At 35.2% G+C, this 18,194-nt stretch overlaps 1 protein-coding gene across 2 annotated transcripts in view; it reads left to right on the top strand.

Moving 5' to 3' along the window:
- The window catches only part of LOC111057595 (NF-X1-type zinc finger protein NFXL1), a 59,521-nt gene extending 41,658 nt beyond the window's left edge, over window positions 1-17,863 (top strand). The window contains exons 13-14 of one of the 2 annotated variants that reach the window (XM_022345033.2): window positions 15,187-15,384; window positions 17,253-17,863. In XM_022345033.2, coding sequence (XP_022200725.2) covers window positions 15,187-15,384; window positions 17,253-17,471 — 417 coding nt within the window. In that variant the 3' untranslated portion in view covers window positions 17,472-17,863. The remainder of the gene's footprint in view (window positions 1-15,186; window positions 15,385-17,252) is intronic. The other variant, XM_039430467.1, reaches the window with a different exon arrangement.
- The last annotated feature ends 331 nt before the right edge of the window (window positions 17,864-18,194 follow it).

The following is an 18,194-nucleotide window of genomic DNA, read 5'->3' as shown; positions in this document are numbered from 1 at the left end:
TAATAGTTTATTTAAATGAATGTTTCATTCCTTGATATTTTATATTTAAATAGGCAAAGATCAGCTGATTATATTAGTGTTAAATGTGTAGAGAAAAAATTGATAGCTGATTTTTGCAGCTATGCCAAACTTTCAAATTGCTCTCCTGAAAAGTTTACTAAACATGACTTATCAGCTTGTGTCATCTACCCACAGATTTTTTCCCCAACATTTTCCAGTTATTATTTGTATAGGTCTCCTAAGGAACGATTATGTACAGCTGGTACCAATCAACTACACTAACTTCAACTCCAAACTACCGTTTTAATACCAGTACACAATTTACCACAGGGTGACGTGTTTATTATACAGCTGGTAACTTCAGATGCTCAATCAAATTGTCACAATAATATTTTTTTTTTTGTTATTTCTATTAAAACTAGTCACTAGGACTAACCATTAATTTTGTTCTGTTATTTCTTATCCTAAATTAATTTTCATTGCTAAAGTCTTCCAGTGAAGCCTACAGTTCCAATCTATAATTTCACTACTTTAAATTATTTCACTACACTTTTATTCAATATACTTTAATCACTCCACTAGCACTACACCAACTCGAAGGGCTTTGTTCTCTTCAACCTCCTGGTGAGTTCAGTGTTGTCTAGTAGTTGGATGACTTCGGTGTTGTCGTGTTGATGAAGACGTGACTCATGATGGGCTGCCAATCGTCTTATCTCACAGGTCACATAGGGGATGTGCAGATCTCGGTGCAAATCGCTGTTCCTTATGTACCAGGGCGCATTCACCATGTTCCGCAGTACTTTGTTTTGGAATGTTTGAATCTGACTGATGTTAGATGTTCTAGAGCAGCCCCAAAGCTGAATTCCATACGTCCAGACAGGTTTTAGAATTTGTTTGTAAATCAATAACTTGTTGTCCAATGAGAGTTGTGATTGACGGCCCAACAGCCAATAGATTTTACTGTATTTGAGTCCTAGCTCACTCCTTTTCATCTTGATATGCTCTTTCCATTTCAACTTGGCGTCAAGAGTCATTCCAAGGTATTTTGCTGTGTTGCTGTGTGGTACTACATTCCCATTCACATTTATTCGAATCGGGTCATTGATAATTTTGTTTGTGAAGTTGATATGAATAGACTTCATCTCATTTAATCGAATTCTCCATTTTTTGGTCCAGTCACTGAATCTGTTGCTAGCATTCTGTAGTTTTGTGGCTGCTTCTTGTACTGTTTCCCCTTCTGCCAGTATTGCAGTATCATCAGCAAAAGTAGCTATTGTCACTGCATCCAATTCAGGAAGATCGCTTGTGTACAGCACATAAAGAACTGGTCCAAGAACACTACCCTGTGGAACTCCAGCCCTTATTTCCTTCAATTCGGAGACGTCGTCACCTTGTTTTACTCTGAATAATCTGTTGTTGATGTATGATTTTAAAAGTTTTACAAGTTGAGTGGGGAGAATTTTATGAAGTTTAAAGATCAGTCCTTCATGCCACACTTTGTCAAATGCCTGTGCCACATCAAGGAAGATTGCTGAACATATCGATTTTTTCTCTAATGACTTCTCTATTACATTGGTGATTCTATGTACTTGGTCCAGGGTTGAGTGCTTCTGCCTGAAACCAAATTGATAAGCTGGTATCAGATTCCTGCTACTTATGATGGGAGTCAATCTCTTCATTAGCAATTTCTCAAAAAGCTTTGAAATTACAGGTAGAAGAGATATTGGGCGGTATGATTTTGCTTCTTGAGGACATTTCCCAGGCTTTTGCAACATAATGACTTCTGCCACCTTCCAAATTGTAGGAAAATGCTGTAATCGGAGTGATGCATTGAATAAGTATGTTAGCATGACAATACCTTTCCTTGGAAGTTTCTTCAAGATTTCACCTGTAATCAGATCAAACCCAGGTGCTTTTTTGGTATTCATATTATATTTTATTTCTTCTTGAACCTCATTTTTAGAAACTGGATCAATCTCTGTATCTAAATCATCCATTATATCATCTTCAGGATATTGTCACAATAATATGATCTTGAATCATGATCATCTTTCCGTTCTTCGGTAGCCGCTCTGTCGACAATTTCAAAAACATAGGTCTGTAAAATGGATTAATAAATAATTATTACTAGTAGTTCTGTGAACAGTAGACCTCACGCAGTATTCTCATCCACAAGTACCTGATTGAAACTATAGACCTTATGGAAATACAGCAATAGACTGGCTTCTCCACACATCTGTATAATCACTTGTCAAGCTGATTTATGATGAATATGACAATTCAATTATAATTTTACCAACTCTAAGGCAACTAGAAAGCCTGCCTGTCTTGACAATATATTTACAAATATGTAGATAGGAATATATTTTGCTCGGACGTAACTCCTTTTGCTTTTTTGGATCATGACTCAGTTTGCTTGAAAATGAATAGAGCTAGCTCAATGTTACCAAGTAGTGAGTATGGAGAGCCCAAGTTTGTCATCACAAGACCAATGACAAAAAATAAATTTCTCAATTTTAAAAATTCTCTCAAAAGTTATGACTGGGAAAGTTTGCTCAATAATAATAAACATTGCTCAGCTGATGAAGTCTTTGATAAATTTTTCAATGTTGTATTGAGTCTATTCGAATCTAATATTCCCACGCATAAGTCTAAAGTCAATTCTCGTGTGCGTAATGTTAAAAATAATAATGCATGGTATACTACTCAACTTGCAGCTATGAAAAATGAATTAGAATTGCATTCGTATATGTATAGAATTTATGGAACAGATGAGTTTAAATATAGGTTCTCGTCGACTTGAATCTTAGACCTCACTTCGCTCGATCAATTACCTAATTAGCAATAATTACCTTCACGAGTTATCCTGTCATATTAAGCGAGTAATATTTATGTATGTGTATGTACTTATTTATAATTTAACGGACCTCGAAAAAGGCTCCAACGATTTTGATGTGATTTGCAATATAGGAGGATCTTGATAAAAAAGGAGAAAGGAGAAAAAGGAGAATAAGGAGAAGGAGAGGAAAGATAAGAAGTAGAAGAAAAGAATGGAAAAGAAGAAGAAAAGAATGAAGAATAAGAAACCTCATTACATTTATCTTCATTAATTATTCATTATTTTACAAATGCGACTTTCTAGAAGTATTTTAAGCCTAGGTGATGATGATGGGATGAATGATAATACAATGAAGGTAGAATTATGAATGTATAGAAATATAGGTTGTGCTATCCACTTGATTTGAATTCACTTAAACTAGAAATTTTGAATTTGATTTGATAAAAAAACAAAATGTAAAAGAATGATTAAATTCAATAAACTCTCAGAACTTGAAATATTAAGCTATTAAGAGAAATTTATTCCTATTTCAATTCTCTATCCATTCGCAATAATTGCGAAAATGAATGTAATGAGGGAATAGGACAAAACTGAATATAATTACTTCTATTCCTTTTATTGTTCTTTTAGAATGTCTTCAAACTTCAAATAATTTGTACGAAATTCCATCCACCTGCATTTTTCAGAGAAAAATTGGGTAAAGATTTGTTAACATTATGCTTTTTATTCACATTAATACAGGAACTTCAATACATTCTGAAAGAAAATAAAAATGCAAAGAAGAAAGAATACAATTAACAGAGATTGGGAAGCATAGCCAAAACTTCAAATAATTAGCTTGATATGCTAATTCTCCTTCTTCTTCTCCTTCTCCTTATTCTCCCTCATCTCTTACTTCTTCTTTTTCCTCCTCCTCCTCCTTCTCCTTCTCCTTTTTCTCCTTATCCTCCCTCTTCTCATTCTTCTCATTTTCTCCATATCCTTCTCCTTCTTCTCCCTCTTATCATTTACCCTTCTACTTCATCCTCCTTCTCTCTCATTCTCCCTCCCTGTAGATGCATGACAATATAATTATTATCTATAGTTATTACAAATTGCTTTTTTCATATCATATACAATTGAATAATTATTTTCTTAGTCTATATTATGTAATTTCATCTATAATTTTTCTGTATTGTAAGCTATTGTATGTAAGTGCATAAGCCAGTATATATTTTAATCTACATAAATAAAGTACTCAATCAATCTTATCATTCTTCTCCTTCTTCTCTTTCTTCTTCTTCTTCTTCTTCTTCTTCTTCTTCTCATTCGCAATACTGCGAATAGATAGAGAATGGATAGAAAAATAGACTATGAAGAAAAATGTAACGAAGTTTCTTCTCCTTTATTCTCTTCTTCTTCTTCTTCTTCTTCTTCTTCATCATCTTCTTCTTCTTCGCCTTCTTCGTCTCCATCTTCTTCTTCTTCTTCTTCTTCTCCTTCTTCTTCTCCTTGCTCTTCTCCTTCTTCTTCTCTTACATATTAATTTTATTGTGTGTTAATAGAACATAAACTTGATTTTCCTTCATGGCTTTGTTGACATTTCTCATTCACTACCACCATTTCAAATAATGGGCAGTGGCAATAATAATAAAAAGCTATTGATGTATTGTTTAATGAAGAACTGTTTCTTGACTTTAGTGTTAGCTCAAATAAGCATTGTATAATTGGATTCGCTAAACATATATATATTCTATTCACTGAGAAATAAAAGTCGATGTCAAATTATAGAGAGTTTGGTGTCTTTAAGGTCTTTGCCCTTATGTCTAGTGAATGCATACTTCGGAATGTATATTTCCGCTCGAAGGCATGTTAATATTTAATATATATAAATGAAGCAATCGTTCATTCACTCAATCACTTAATTATAATCATTTCTCGAAAACTGCGTGACCAAAAATGTTGAAATTCGGTACTCAAGTACGCCCACAAAGTTAGTGTTTCTCTATTTCTTACCGTTTCTCAGGAACTACTGTTCTTGCGTCAAGTTTGTAAAACAAAATTATACTATTATTACTGTAGTGACAGAGCAGTATTTCAGAGTCTTAGAGCAATATACTCTGTACAATGAAATGATAAATTCTAATTGGTGTAAGGTTTGTAATATTTTTGGACCAAAATATGTAATTCAATGTTTGTGTTGCCTGCCTGGCCTGTCCAATTCTACTCGTGATTTCTCTTTTGGAATTGCTCTCTGATGATATCACGTTGCCCAGGTATTTATATTTATCCCATTGCATCACCTCCAACTCTTAGATCCTTAGCTGTACCTATTTTTATTGAATAAGTATAAATCAAGTATTTAATTCGAATAAGTATGATTCTAATAGCTTCCATAGCTTGAATACAATATGTAGACACAAACTTAGAATTCCGTTGTACAGTCATACTAATTCACAAAGAAACTGGCACTCAACGTCTATCAAATAATATAGCTCCACACCTGACCACTTGAAAGTACTCACATGCACACAATTTGAAAAAAAATCTGGTGTGGGGCACTCACACAACTTTCCTTGCCATTATGAAGAATTAAAATATGCGTACAAAGTAGAATAACGCTGATTGATATTGGGACAGAACTGTAGCGGGAACCACGCAAAACTGACAGAATTACTTGAATGAGACTCGAATTATGATATTCATGAGGAATGCTGACAGAAATTGAATTTTAGTATAGCAGCAATAAATCTTCAGCCTTGTTGCCAAGTTAGAAACTGAAATGTAAAATTAGCTGCCAGTGTAGAAAAGGGAGGTGTGAGTGGAAGAATAAAGTGGAAATCAAAAGGAGGGACGAAATATGAGGAAGGAAGGTATCAAAAGGAAGAGACGAAAGAGTTTAGTAAAGGGTGGGATTATGATGTAATACACAGAGGGATTTCGGTGAGCGCTTTTTATGACCAGTGGTGGAAGATGTAGAGTACCATCAGATGGTTTGCAATTTCGGGTGCTTTCGAGTCTCGGGTTGAGAAAAGGGTTCAGGGTGAAGAGTGGGGAACGATGGAGAATAATTGAGAGAAGCGTAAAAAGAGTTAATGAAGGGAAGAGTAAAGGAACTGGGGGAATAAAGGAAGAAGTGTGCTGGAAAGAATATATATTGAGATAAAAAGAGAGAAATAAGATACATCCATGGATAGTTGGATATACGTACAAAGGTGAGGGATGACAAAGAATTAAAACGAAAAATGAATAGAGAAAAAGATAGAAGAAAGAAGGTTGAGAGGAAGTAGAGGCGGATCGACGAACATGAGGTGACAGGTGAAGAGGAAGATGGATGTGGAAGAAAAGTGAAATTGGTATCTATAGAAGAAGCGACATGGAAAAGAGGTTGTGAGGGAATGAGAAATCATGACATTTTCATGATTCAATTTACATGACATTTGCACCCGGACTATAAGTACAGTTCAAAATATCAATCAAAATTGGACACTAGTCACAATAATTAACAATCCACAACATACGAACTCCATTAATGCATTACTTTGGAAAGATCTATAGTCCGTGCAAACCTCAGACTGCAGCTATCATGCTTTCTCCAAAAGACTCCCTAGCCCTAACCATTCGCGAGATCACTCTCTGGCTATGTCGAGTGAGTAAACGTGTGTCAGTTCGGCTCCGTCTTCTAACAGATATTTCGTAGGGTTATACAGTTCAATTCACTTCAAATTATACATCTAGTTATTCAGTTTCTCGAGCTTAATTCAATAGTGAAATTATATTTTTGATTAACTCACACTCTTTTTATTTATCTTGAAAAAACATTCCTAAATCTTCAGTTCACCTTCTCGCCTATAAAAGTGTAAATCCACCTAACGGTACACGATGGTTCGACCGAATAGAGGCACACCGAAGAATGAGGTCAATGCTCCGAAGCCAGCTATTTCTGGAGCATTGTCCGAAGAGACCCTCCTCATTATTCGACAGCAAATCGAAGAGTCTGTCCACAGTGCTGTATCAATGGCTGTGAAATCTATTTTCGAGGAACTTCAGGCATTGAAGGAGGAGAACAAACAGCTGCACGATAGAATTCGTGAGCTGGAGGTGTCTTGTCACCTGAAGGTCGACGACCTCGAGCAATATGGGCGCCGACATTCTATACGTATTTTTGGGATCCCGGAGAGTGACAAAGAAGACACGGACCTGCTGGCGCTCGATGTCTTTAACAAGAAGCTGAACGTGCCCGTGACTTTGGCGGATGTCAACCGCTCGCATCGCGTTGGAAGGCGTCAACCACCTCAACAAGGGCAAGCTAAACCCAAGGACCGACCCATCATAGTTCGACTCTGCAGCTACCGGACCAGGAAGATGATCTTCGACGCTAAGAGGAAGCTGAAGGGTTCCGGCGTCACCATTCGCGAGGATCTGACTGCGGAGCGCCTCAAGATCCTCAACGCTGCGGCCGACCGTCATGGGCATAGGAATGTCTGGTCATCGGACGGGAGGATCAAGATCTCTATCGGCGAGGGAGGATCCAAGAGGGTCCACACAGTCGAGAGGATGACCGACCTTCAAAAAATAAAGGTAAATTAAATCATTTCAGGATTCGATTACTAAGGTGCCCTTCACTACAAAAATAGGAAATTCGTATTAAAACATTTCACAATAGATATACCTTGGCATTTTTCATGAGCTGGCTTTCTGTTCTATAAATGAATCTTTCCACTGCTATTTATGATTATGTATGAGGCAATTATTTCAAACTAAGGAGATCCACATTTGTTAATACTGATTAATAATTTATCTTGATATTAATTCCCAAAACTACGTTCAATGCATCAACTACTATACTCCAGAGGGTACTTAGAGAATCATTATCTCTATTCTTACTAATAATTATTACATCTCTTACCAAAATTATTTCCATAATTAATAATTTTCGAAATGCTGAATTTCAAATAAATTGGATGATTAACATACGTTATAGATATGGATGTAATCTATAGGTAAAGATAGTAATCTCTTCTATATTAGGTGTACATAATGATATCTCCTACTGTTGCCACAGCTCGAGCAATAGAAGCAAATGTGTGAAGAATTATTGATAGAACGGAGGGGTGGGTAGTCTGTTCATATGCTTATATAGGGGCTGTGTTTCATTTAATGTTATCTTAGACATTCATCACTAAAATATTACAGTTCTCAATTTACTACTTTTATTGTTATTGCAACTCCCAATAGTTAATTATACTTCTAATACTATATAATATTTTTCACACTTCACCGTTCAATCCTATTTAAAACTCATCTAAAATAATCTAGCACTTTCTCCATCGTCTCCTCTACTTCTTATTTTTCTTTCTAATTTCTCTTCTTGATCTTATATTTATAATGATTACTTGAATATTGTTGTTTGCGATGATGATTATTATTCTTTTCTATTCTTCTTCTTCTTCTTCTTCTTCTCTTCTTCTTCTTCTTCTCTTCTTCTTCTTCTTCTCTTCTTCTTCTTCTTCTTCTTCTTCTTCTTCTTCTTCTCTTCTTCTTCTCTTCTTCTTCTTCTTCTTCTTTTCTTCTTCTTTTCTTCTTCTTTTCTTCTTCTTCTTCTCTCCTTGATTAATTCAAGATCACAATACGATGTTCTATTTCTTATTCTATAGTTCAGTTTCATAAGTTCTTCTCAATTTGTGCACATTCCTTCTTTCTCTTCTTTTCTTCCCCATTGTTATCATTATTTTCCCTGTGATTTTTTCACTAGCTATCCAGCATGTTCAAATGTTTATTTCTCTTTCTATATCTATTTATCTTCCTACCTTTTCTCTTTCTATCTGATTACCTTCTACTAGTATCCATATATTATATTATAATATCCATATATTTATCCATATAATATTCGATTCTTTCCCACATTGAATCATACTATTCCTCTTCAATTTTATGGGGATATTATTCATTATCAGTTGTATTATGTATCTTTTCTCAATTGATAACTTTCTTCAAAGATTTTTCGTTTTTCTGCTGGCTTTTTCTTCTCTTTTTCAGTTTTTACTGGATCCCATTTCGCTCTATCTCCACCATGAACACGATCTTCCACTACTGGATTCCATCTCTCTCTATCTCCACTTGGACTCGATTTTCCACCACTGGATTCCATCTCTCTCTGTCTCCACTTGGACTCGATCTTCCACTACTGGATTCCTTCTCGCTTACCTCCACTTGGACCCGATTCTTCCACTACTGGATACCTACTCGCTCTATCTCCACTTGGACCAGATCTCCCACTACCAGTTCTTCCTCAATCTTCGTCTTATTCACCATTAGGATTATTCATCACCGGAACTCCACACATCTACATCTTATTGTGTTTAGTGAATTTTGTTTTGAACTAGTGCTTTAAATAGTGAAGGGAGCCGAACTGTCAAGGCATGCTGAATGCACTCGAATCAAGAGACTTTTTCATTTAGGTTAAGTTTTATCAGTTTCATCCCCATTTTCCCCGTCATGTGTTGTTCTGAGGTCGGTTCACGATTGGTCTGCTGCTTCCATGATGCCTCTCACTGACACGTCAGCTCGCTCGCCCTCAAGTAGGTATGATTATTTCAATAATAGTAATAATGACGCAGGTATGTTTCTAGCAAATAAGCTCCACTCTTTCAAAAAACTTTTCAAGGCTGCTCACCTTAACGTACAATCCCTCAGTTGCCACATTGATGAACTCAGAGCAATCTTCCGTTTTCAGGACTTCAATATAATCGGAATTTCCGAATCATTTTTGAAGCCTAGTATTTCATCAAATTTTGTTGCATTGCCTGGATATAATCTTTTCCGGAATGATAGATTAAATAAAGCTTGTGGGGGTGTAGCAATTTATGTGAAAGAAGGTATCAAAACAAAAGTTTTAATCACATCTAAACAAGAGTATTGTTCCAGACCAGAGTTTATGCTACTTGAATTATCCTTATCTAGTACTGATAAATTACTCGTTGGTATCTGTTATCGCCCACCAAAAATAGGTCATTTCACAGATTTCGAAAGTGCCTTGCTTTCTCTTATGCCTTGTTATAACCGTATACTAGTTATGGGGGATATGAACACCGACTTGAACATGACAAATCGTAACTTTGACTACTTTCAACTGACTACAATTTTCCAATGCCTAAACATGACTATTTTACCTCTCGATCCAACTCATCATACTAATGAATCAGACACACTCATTGACCTTCTCATTGTTAGTGATCCCAATGAGGTTGTTCAAGCAGGCCAAATCTCAGTCCCAGCTATTTCTAGACATGATTTGATCTACTGTGTACTTTCCCATAAGATACCCAAGCCAGAACAGAAAATTATCACTTATAGAGACTTCAAAAACTTTGATGAAGCCGCCTTCCTGACTGATGTGGCTCAGACTCCATGGCATCAAATTGAAGCATTACCCTCAGTTGATGACATGGTCAAGACTTTCGAGAATTGGACTTTGACTTTGTATGACAAACATGCACCTTATGTGACAAGGAGGATTAATAGAAAACGACGAGTACCGTGGATGACTGAAGACATACTTAAGATGATGGGACGTAGAGACAAAGCACATAGAAAATTTAAAAAGACATTTGACTTGGACAGTTTGATAGAGTATAGGAGCCTTAGAAATAGGGTTAAACAGGAATTACGGAACTCAAAGATTAGGTACTTGAATTCGTTTATGACAAACAATAGACAAGACTCTAAATCACTTTGGCAGGGAATAAAAGAATTCGGGCTTGGCAAAGAGAAATCGAATCCACAAATTGACTTACCATTGAATAATATAAATGACCATTTCGTTTCACACTCTAACCAACGCGACGAAGTTGTCATTGCTAATCACATTGATGATCTTGAAGAGCAGGTTACAAACTTAGATTTACCAATCACTGATCAATTTCATTTCCATCCAATCTCAGAAGAAGACACTTTCAGAGCAATTCAACGTATTCATAGTAATGCTATGGGTGTAGACAAAATTCCTATTAAATTTATCAAGAAGATGTTATTTGCTGTTTTACCAACCATTACATACATTTTCAACAAGTCACTTGAAGAAGGCATTTTCCCTGAAAACTGGAAGTTTGCTCTGGTTCGCCCTCTAAATAAAGTTCCATCACCCAATAAAGTTGAGGATTTTAGACCAATCAGTATTTTACCTGCATTGTCCAAAGTGCTAGAAAGACTCATTCATGCTCAAGTTGTAAAATTTCTAGACAACAATAGTAAGCTTCATAACTTTCAATCAGGCTTTAGAAAATTCCATTCAACTGAGACAGCTCTGCTTCGTGTCACTGATGATATAAGGTTAGCTATGGACCAAAGAAAATGCACCATCCTCACCCTATTTGATTTTTCTAAAGCATTCGATACTGTTGATCATACAGTCCTTCTGAATAAGTTGGCTATTCTTGGTTTCAGTCACAACTCGTTAGTTTGGTTTAAATCCTATCTATTAGGTAGGAAACAATGTGTATCTGTCGGTGACAAAAAGTCAACTTGGAAAAACGTTATGCATGGAGTACCACAAGGTTCAATTTTAGGCCCTCTCCTCTTCACTTTGTATGCTAATGACCTTTCTTCCATTATCAAATTCTCCAGTTTCCATACTTATGCAGACGACCTTCAAATCTATTTAAGCTGTCCCATAACAAAAATTAATGAAACAGTTGGAATAATGAATCAGGATATCAATTCGATAGTGGAATGGACAAAGAAAAATGGCCTTAAGCTTAATCCCATCAAAACACAACCCATTATAATTGGATATTCTCGTCTTATAAACAATATTGACCTTGAATCGATTCACAAAATTAGTGTAGACGGTAATGACATTCCTTACTGTAGCTCAGTTAAAAATTTAGGCATTATTATGAATAATACTCTTGACTGGTCAGAACAAGTGAACAAAACTTGTAAAAAGGTATTCTCAGCCATGCATGCATTGAAGAAAATGCACGATATCCTCCCTAGAAACATTAAATTATTATTGGTTCAATCTCTCATCTTCCCACATTTAATGTATTGTAATTCTGTTCTTAACGATATGCAAGTCACTCTGAATGATAAACTACAGCGTTGCCAAAATTATTGTCTACGTTTCGTCTACTCTCTCCAACGCCATGATCATATCACCCCAGCCCACATTGCTAGTTCAACATTAAAGCTTCCCGATCAGAGGCTTTTTCGAATAGTCAAGCTTGTTAGAGATATCTTGATATACGGTAATCCGAACTATTTTAAAGATGATTTCAAATTTGTCTCTGAAGGTAGGAGGATAGATGCTTCACATACTAGAACCGGAGAAAGTACTTTAAGGATACCCAATCATCGAACTACTATTTTCACAAAATCCTTCTTAGTCAGTGCCTGTCGTGCATGGAATGCACTTCCTGTTTCTATCAGGTCCATCGAGAGCCGAGCGAGCTTCATCCTAACTTTAAAAAACATCTTTTGGAACAAATGACTGAAACTGTCCGGCCCTAGAACGATCACATGACATCCATCCCCCACCCATCCCACAAATACAAACCTTTAAACCATGTTATAGAACGAATTGTATATATATATATATATTATATAAACTCATGTTATTTCAATTATCCACTGCATAATGCTGTATATTACTGAAAGTTGATAACCCTGATCTACTTTCAGCCTACTTCATTTTATTAATCAATTATTTGATCTTATCTACCTATATAATTATTTTACTCTATCAATTTTCTGTTTTTTTTCTCTTTAATATTCATATTGATTAAAACTTTTACAATATTTCCATTAATAAATAAATCCTTAGTTTAAATAACGAAATTAACGTTTTGGTAGAGAGTTAGTGGGGAGGATATTTTTAATATTCTTTCCGAAGAATGGACATTGATATGTCCAAAGCTCCGCCAATTTATGTAGATGCATAACAATATGATTATTATCTATAGTTATTATATTACAAACTGCTTTTTCATATCATATACAGTTCAATAATTATTTTCTTAGTCTATATTATGTAAATTCATCTATAATTTTGCTGTATTGTAAGCTATTGTATATAAGTGTATAAGCCAGTATATATTGTAATCTACATAAATAAAGTACTCAATCAATCAATCAATCTCTCTCTTCCCGGTCGTGTGTTAATGGGAAGGATATTTTATATCCTTCTGAAAGAATCGACAATTATTTGTTGAAACACTGCCGATTTATGAAGTTACATCACATTATTATATTATCGTTATTCTAATTGCATTTCTATATTTATTCTCATTGATTAATTATTTATACTTTGTGGAATTCGTTGAATAACTAGCATTACCGTCATTCAATGTAAAATTAGTGTATAAGCCAGTAAATATTGTAACATACATAAATAAAGAAATCTAATCTAATCTAATCTAATCTTCCTCTTTATCATATCCTCTATCATAACAGTCAAAAATTGAAACTTTCCTCGTTCATTCATCTTGTCCACGATGATGTCTCTCAAAATCTAAGACTCGATGAGTTCTTTCATAATGAGATTGAACTAACAAAAACGGTCGAGAAACCACAGAGGAGTTGAGGTCTCAAAAACAAGTTCGCCTATTCATTTAGAGATAGGCAACACGCACTACAAGCTTGTACTACAGCCGAATCCCAAATGATAGAAAACTTTACGAATTTTCCCAATCGACAGAAAACGTTGTTTGTTGCATTGAGCCGAAAGTGGTGAGAGTCCCAAATGACAGAAAGTGTTGAGAGTCCCAAACGACCGAAAGTGATAGGTTTCCCAAACGACAGAAAGTTTCTCTAGTTTGTCGCAAATGACAGAAAGCGTTCTGCCAATTGGGAAAAAAGTAGTTTTCTGCCGTTTGGGAAAATACAGTATTTCTGTCGTTTGGGATTCTGTCAATTGGGACCCTACGTATTCAATGTGAATATTGCATTTTGCGTATTGGATTCTTTGAGGAGGAAACCATTTGCTTTGAACCATGAATTAGCCTTGTCTATTGTTTGATTAGCAACTCTGTTGAGATTTTGAAAATCTCTGTCAATAGTAAGGAAAGAAGTGTCATCAGTATACATTATGGTTTTAGAAGATGTTAAACACTTGGGTAGATCAATACAATTATCATTACAAGGAACAACAGTGGTCCCAGTAACAATAACACTACTTCCTACTAGCAGGTAACCCATGCACTGCAAGGGTCTATTTAAAGCACAAATAGATTGAATTTAGTTTTATTCCAGTCAACATAGACATAAAAAAGGGAATGTGCTTGCAATTTATATTGTACTCGAGATTTTCCAATTTATAGTTAGGATAAACAAGAGAAGTCCAGAACCAATTTTTTCATGCAAAATTTCCTTTTGCTAGATAGAGAGTGGCCCAAAAACCTTGTATTTCGATTCATTTTCCAATTTCCAGCTGTTTCCGCTAAATCCAATTGAACAGAAAAATTTACTCTTGCCTTTTTTTTAATTTACAAAATTCTTAATAAAATGCGATCATGCGAAAGTCTATCTTCAATGAGTACTCAGTTATGATTTTCCAAAAATGAGTTAAATTTCAAGGAAAGTAATAAATTTTAATGAAATTTAGTTTTTAATCAACAATATCTTGCGATTGTTACTATTTAAATATATAATTCATATCCCTCTGGGCGTGATTTTGTGCTCTACAATCTGAGACTAAGTAGAGCGCTCATCTCATAAAGAATTCCAGGTATACCCGACAACAATGCTCCTTGTATCTTGAAAAACACCCAATTTTCAACCATAATCACCAACTAAATTGTCTTCACATTGATATTTCGCACAATGATACAAATTCATAAGATCAAGTTCTATGAGAATCACCCGTTAGATGCACTTCATTTCAGTATTTCCTAGTGAAGAGACGCACATAAAGACACCTCAAGGATCAAAATTTCCAATACTCATAACTTTTGACACAATGATCGGATCTCATCGTACTACAGCTCATACTTTTAGGTTCGTCAAGGCGCTTCAAAGTCATGCATAATAAGACAAATTTTGTCCAAAAATGGGAATTAATTTTTGAGTGTACGGTATTTAACCAGTATTTCAATACACAAAAATTAACAATTTCTACAGGCTTAACCAACTTTGACATCTGATTGTAGCTATCTAGTTGAAGCTACAGTCGAAAAATGGAGGATTCATCCTTGAGTGTTGAGTGCACTTTAACCAGTATTACTTCAATTTTTAATATATATATTGAATTGAATATGTTCTACTTCCAGAAGTAGAACTCTTATTCGATCCGATTATAAATAAATGTTCTCAATCACAATTGTTGTTCATAATCATAAATATGATTTTGATTGTTTGATAAATTTGTGCAGTATCCTTGCGGTCACCGGTGTGCGAGCACGTGTCACATAGGTGAATGCCCCAACGCGGAGACGTGTCGGCAGAACGTGAAGGTGGCGTGCAAGTGCAAGCGCATCAGGAAGACATTCCGCTGTGTGGCCGTCCGAGCGGGGGAGGCGCACGTCGACTGCGATCAAGTCTGTCTCGCCAACAAGGAGGAGGAACTCAAGGTACAATAATGCTGGCTGCTCATGTATTATTTGTATTATTCATTTTTTTTCAAAAAACTTCAGTAATGTAAATGGGGATTTTAAAATTATTGTGAATGATGAAATCCTTCATTTTTGCAATACGGTAAATCAAATCACAATAAATTATTCGCCAAGAGTTCCAATACAAATAGGCAGAACAATTCACAATTTATGAATATACCAGTAATAAATTATTACAATGTTCTTATAAAAATCATAAATTTCAAGGGTAGTTCATTCTTATCAGCCGAATAAGATAAGAAAAAGAAGTTGAGGCGGATCATGTAAACGATGTTTTAGAGAGGCTTTTGTGATAGGAACATACCACTTTGCCAGTCATTAAAGGAAGACGACATCGACGAATGGGGGGGGGAGGGTCTCAGTTCTACTGGATTCCAGATCATTCTGTCTATAAGGTTAGATGAACTAAAGTAACCTAAAAAGTTCTGTTCAATTAGGTTTCAAAGAAGGCTAGATGTTTGAATGGCAATATGTTAAAATTCACAATCATTTATGTTGGAATTCGAACAAATTCGAAACGTGTTGATAATTGGTTGCGTTCAAAGCCACTGATCAATTCCATCGTGTTTTTTTACGTTCAGTAAAAAACCTGATCACAGATTAGTGATCACAGAATGAAAACTCGGCTAGTATCCTGACGCCATAATCCGCCATCTTGAAAGAAATGTAGCATTGTAATATAGCAGTAATTTTAATTCCTGACAAGATGATGCAGTCACGTGTCGTGGTCTTGGTGCACTCAAGTCTTGGTTAGATTGATACCTTCCATCCTGTATTTTTTTTATTACGTCTTGGGGACCCCAGGATGGAGTATAAGGCTAGTCCACAGTATGCATTCTGTGGCACGGTTACTCATGAGTCATGACTGACAGATGTTTCGTCTGCTGCTTAATATATTAATTTGTAAACAAAACTAGAACCAACCCTGTTTAATTGTATAATCAATTAAAATAGAAAACCAACAAGTGATTGGAGTTGTTTTGAATGCTTTGTAAGATATTTTAAATGTTATTGCATTTATGTAATCATGCATTTCTCTGCTCCCAAATAAATAATAATAGAGTCCATTATTTTGTAAACAACCTCGTATTCAGCCATGTCTGTTTACGTTCAGCTAATCTGTTTACGTTCTTTTCCATCGGTTAGAAAAGTATGATGAGCTGATCAGTGAACGAACCGGATATGACGTATTTTTTTCTTATGAGTTAGACCAAAGACCCATAAAGAGATATAAACCCAAAATGCCTATGCCTTCCCAATGCTAGCTCTTACTTGAAATTAAAGGCTGCCATTGAGGTATTTTAGTGTATTATATAATATATATATTTTTTAATATTATAGATTACAAAATTCTTCAAAATCTTTAGTATGTAATAATCTTCCAGGTTTGACCCCTCAATGGCCGATTTCAATTCCAAGTACAGTAGCGTTGCATGTGAGTCTATGCATCGTTCAACGATCAAACAGTGCTTCGTTCAGAGCCATTCTATAATTATAATAAACACAATGAACGAAAACGTTGACCAATCAGCTGATTAGTATGAAATGAATTTCGTCTGTTCAGTTGTGAAGATATTGCAAAGGATACTATTATATTTGAAATTTTCACAGCTAACTTATCTCCAAACAAAAATGTTCGAAAATTCATATCGTCCCAACTAATTTTCTCATTGAAAACATGCTTGGTCATTTCTAGTATTATTATCGTACACTGATTTTCTTTCGATTTGAGGATTCCAGTTCAAAACAAATCGTTACAGATGCTTCTTCCTCAATTGATTTTTTTCACATTTGTTACTTCCTAATTTCTTTAAAACTTTTTTCAGAAAAAAGAACTTGAAAAGCAGAAACAACTGGAACTGGAAGAAAAGAAGAATCGGGAAGAACTTGAGAAATTCCAGAAGAAGTTCCAGGGTCGTAAGAAGCACAAGGAGCGTCGCAGTTACGAGGTGGATGATAAGAAATCGTTCATGGCCCAATATTGGCCTTGGCTATTGGCTAGTGGTGGTCTTACTATGGCAATCCTGGCTTACTATTGTCTGTAAGGGCCGTCAAGGTTTGATATCCAATCAATTCAGCTTATTAAGATCTGTTGAGAAATTAGAACTTCCCTCGCAAACTTTGATATTTTTGAACAATTCTTCATTTCCCACAGTGTTGGTGGGTTGATCAAACTGAATTCCAAAGACAATATTCAAATAAATTTGAATCCCCAAAGCAACTTGATCTTCCCACGAACACTTTTTTATTAATTAGAGACTAAAGATTTTCTTAGGAACTGAATTGGTTGGTTGATTGAACTTAATTCGTAACGAGCATAAAGTTGTCAATATTCAGTTGCTCAATATTCTCTGTGATGAAATACCGATGATGATATGGATTGTGAATTCAGTAATAGTGTTCTAGTTTAATAAAGAGTACCTTATTGTTTCAGAGATTGTTGGCTCCATTTATGCGTCTATATTATCCTATCAGCTAATCCTTAACACCATTTCATAATCACTATGGTCACTAAGTTCTTTTTTTTTTAATTTTGAAGAACAAGTGCAACCAAATTCTATCAATAAACTTATAATTTCATTGGACTATGAAATTTGTCAGGATAATACTTTAATTTACCCTTCTTCAATAAAAATAAGTTGTGTCTCCTATTACAGTCCGTATGTGTCCTACACCATTTCAAATTCCATTGTCTTTATCAACTTGACAAATAATGATTGGCCGACGCTAAATGAAATGTACGATAGGACAGAAAGCTCTATATTTAT

This window comes from Nilaparvata lugens, chromosome 6, assembly GCF_014356525.2.
Source record: "Nilaparvata lugens isolate BPH chromosome 6, ASM1435652v1, whole genome shotgun sequence".
NCBI lineage: Eukaryota > Metazoa > Arthropoda > Insecta > Hemiptera > Delphacidae > Nilaparvata > Nilaparvata lugens.
Note: the sequence above shows the minus strand (reverse complement) of the source record. Positions and strands in the feature narration are given on the sequence as shown.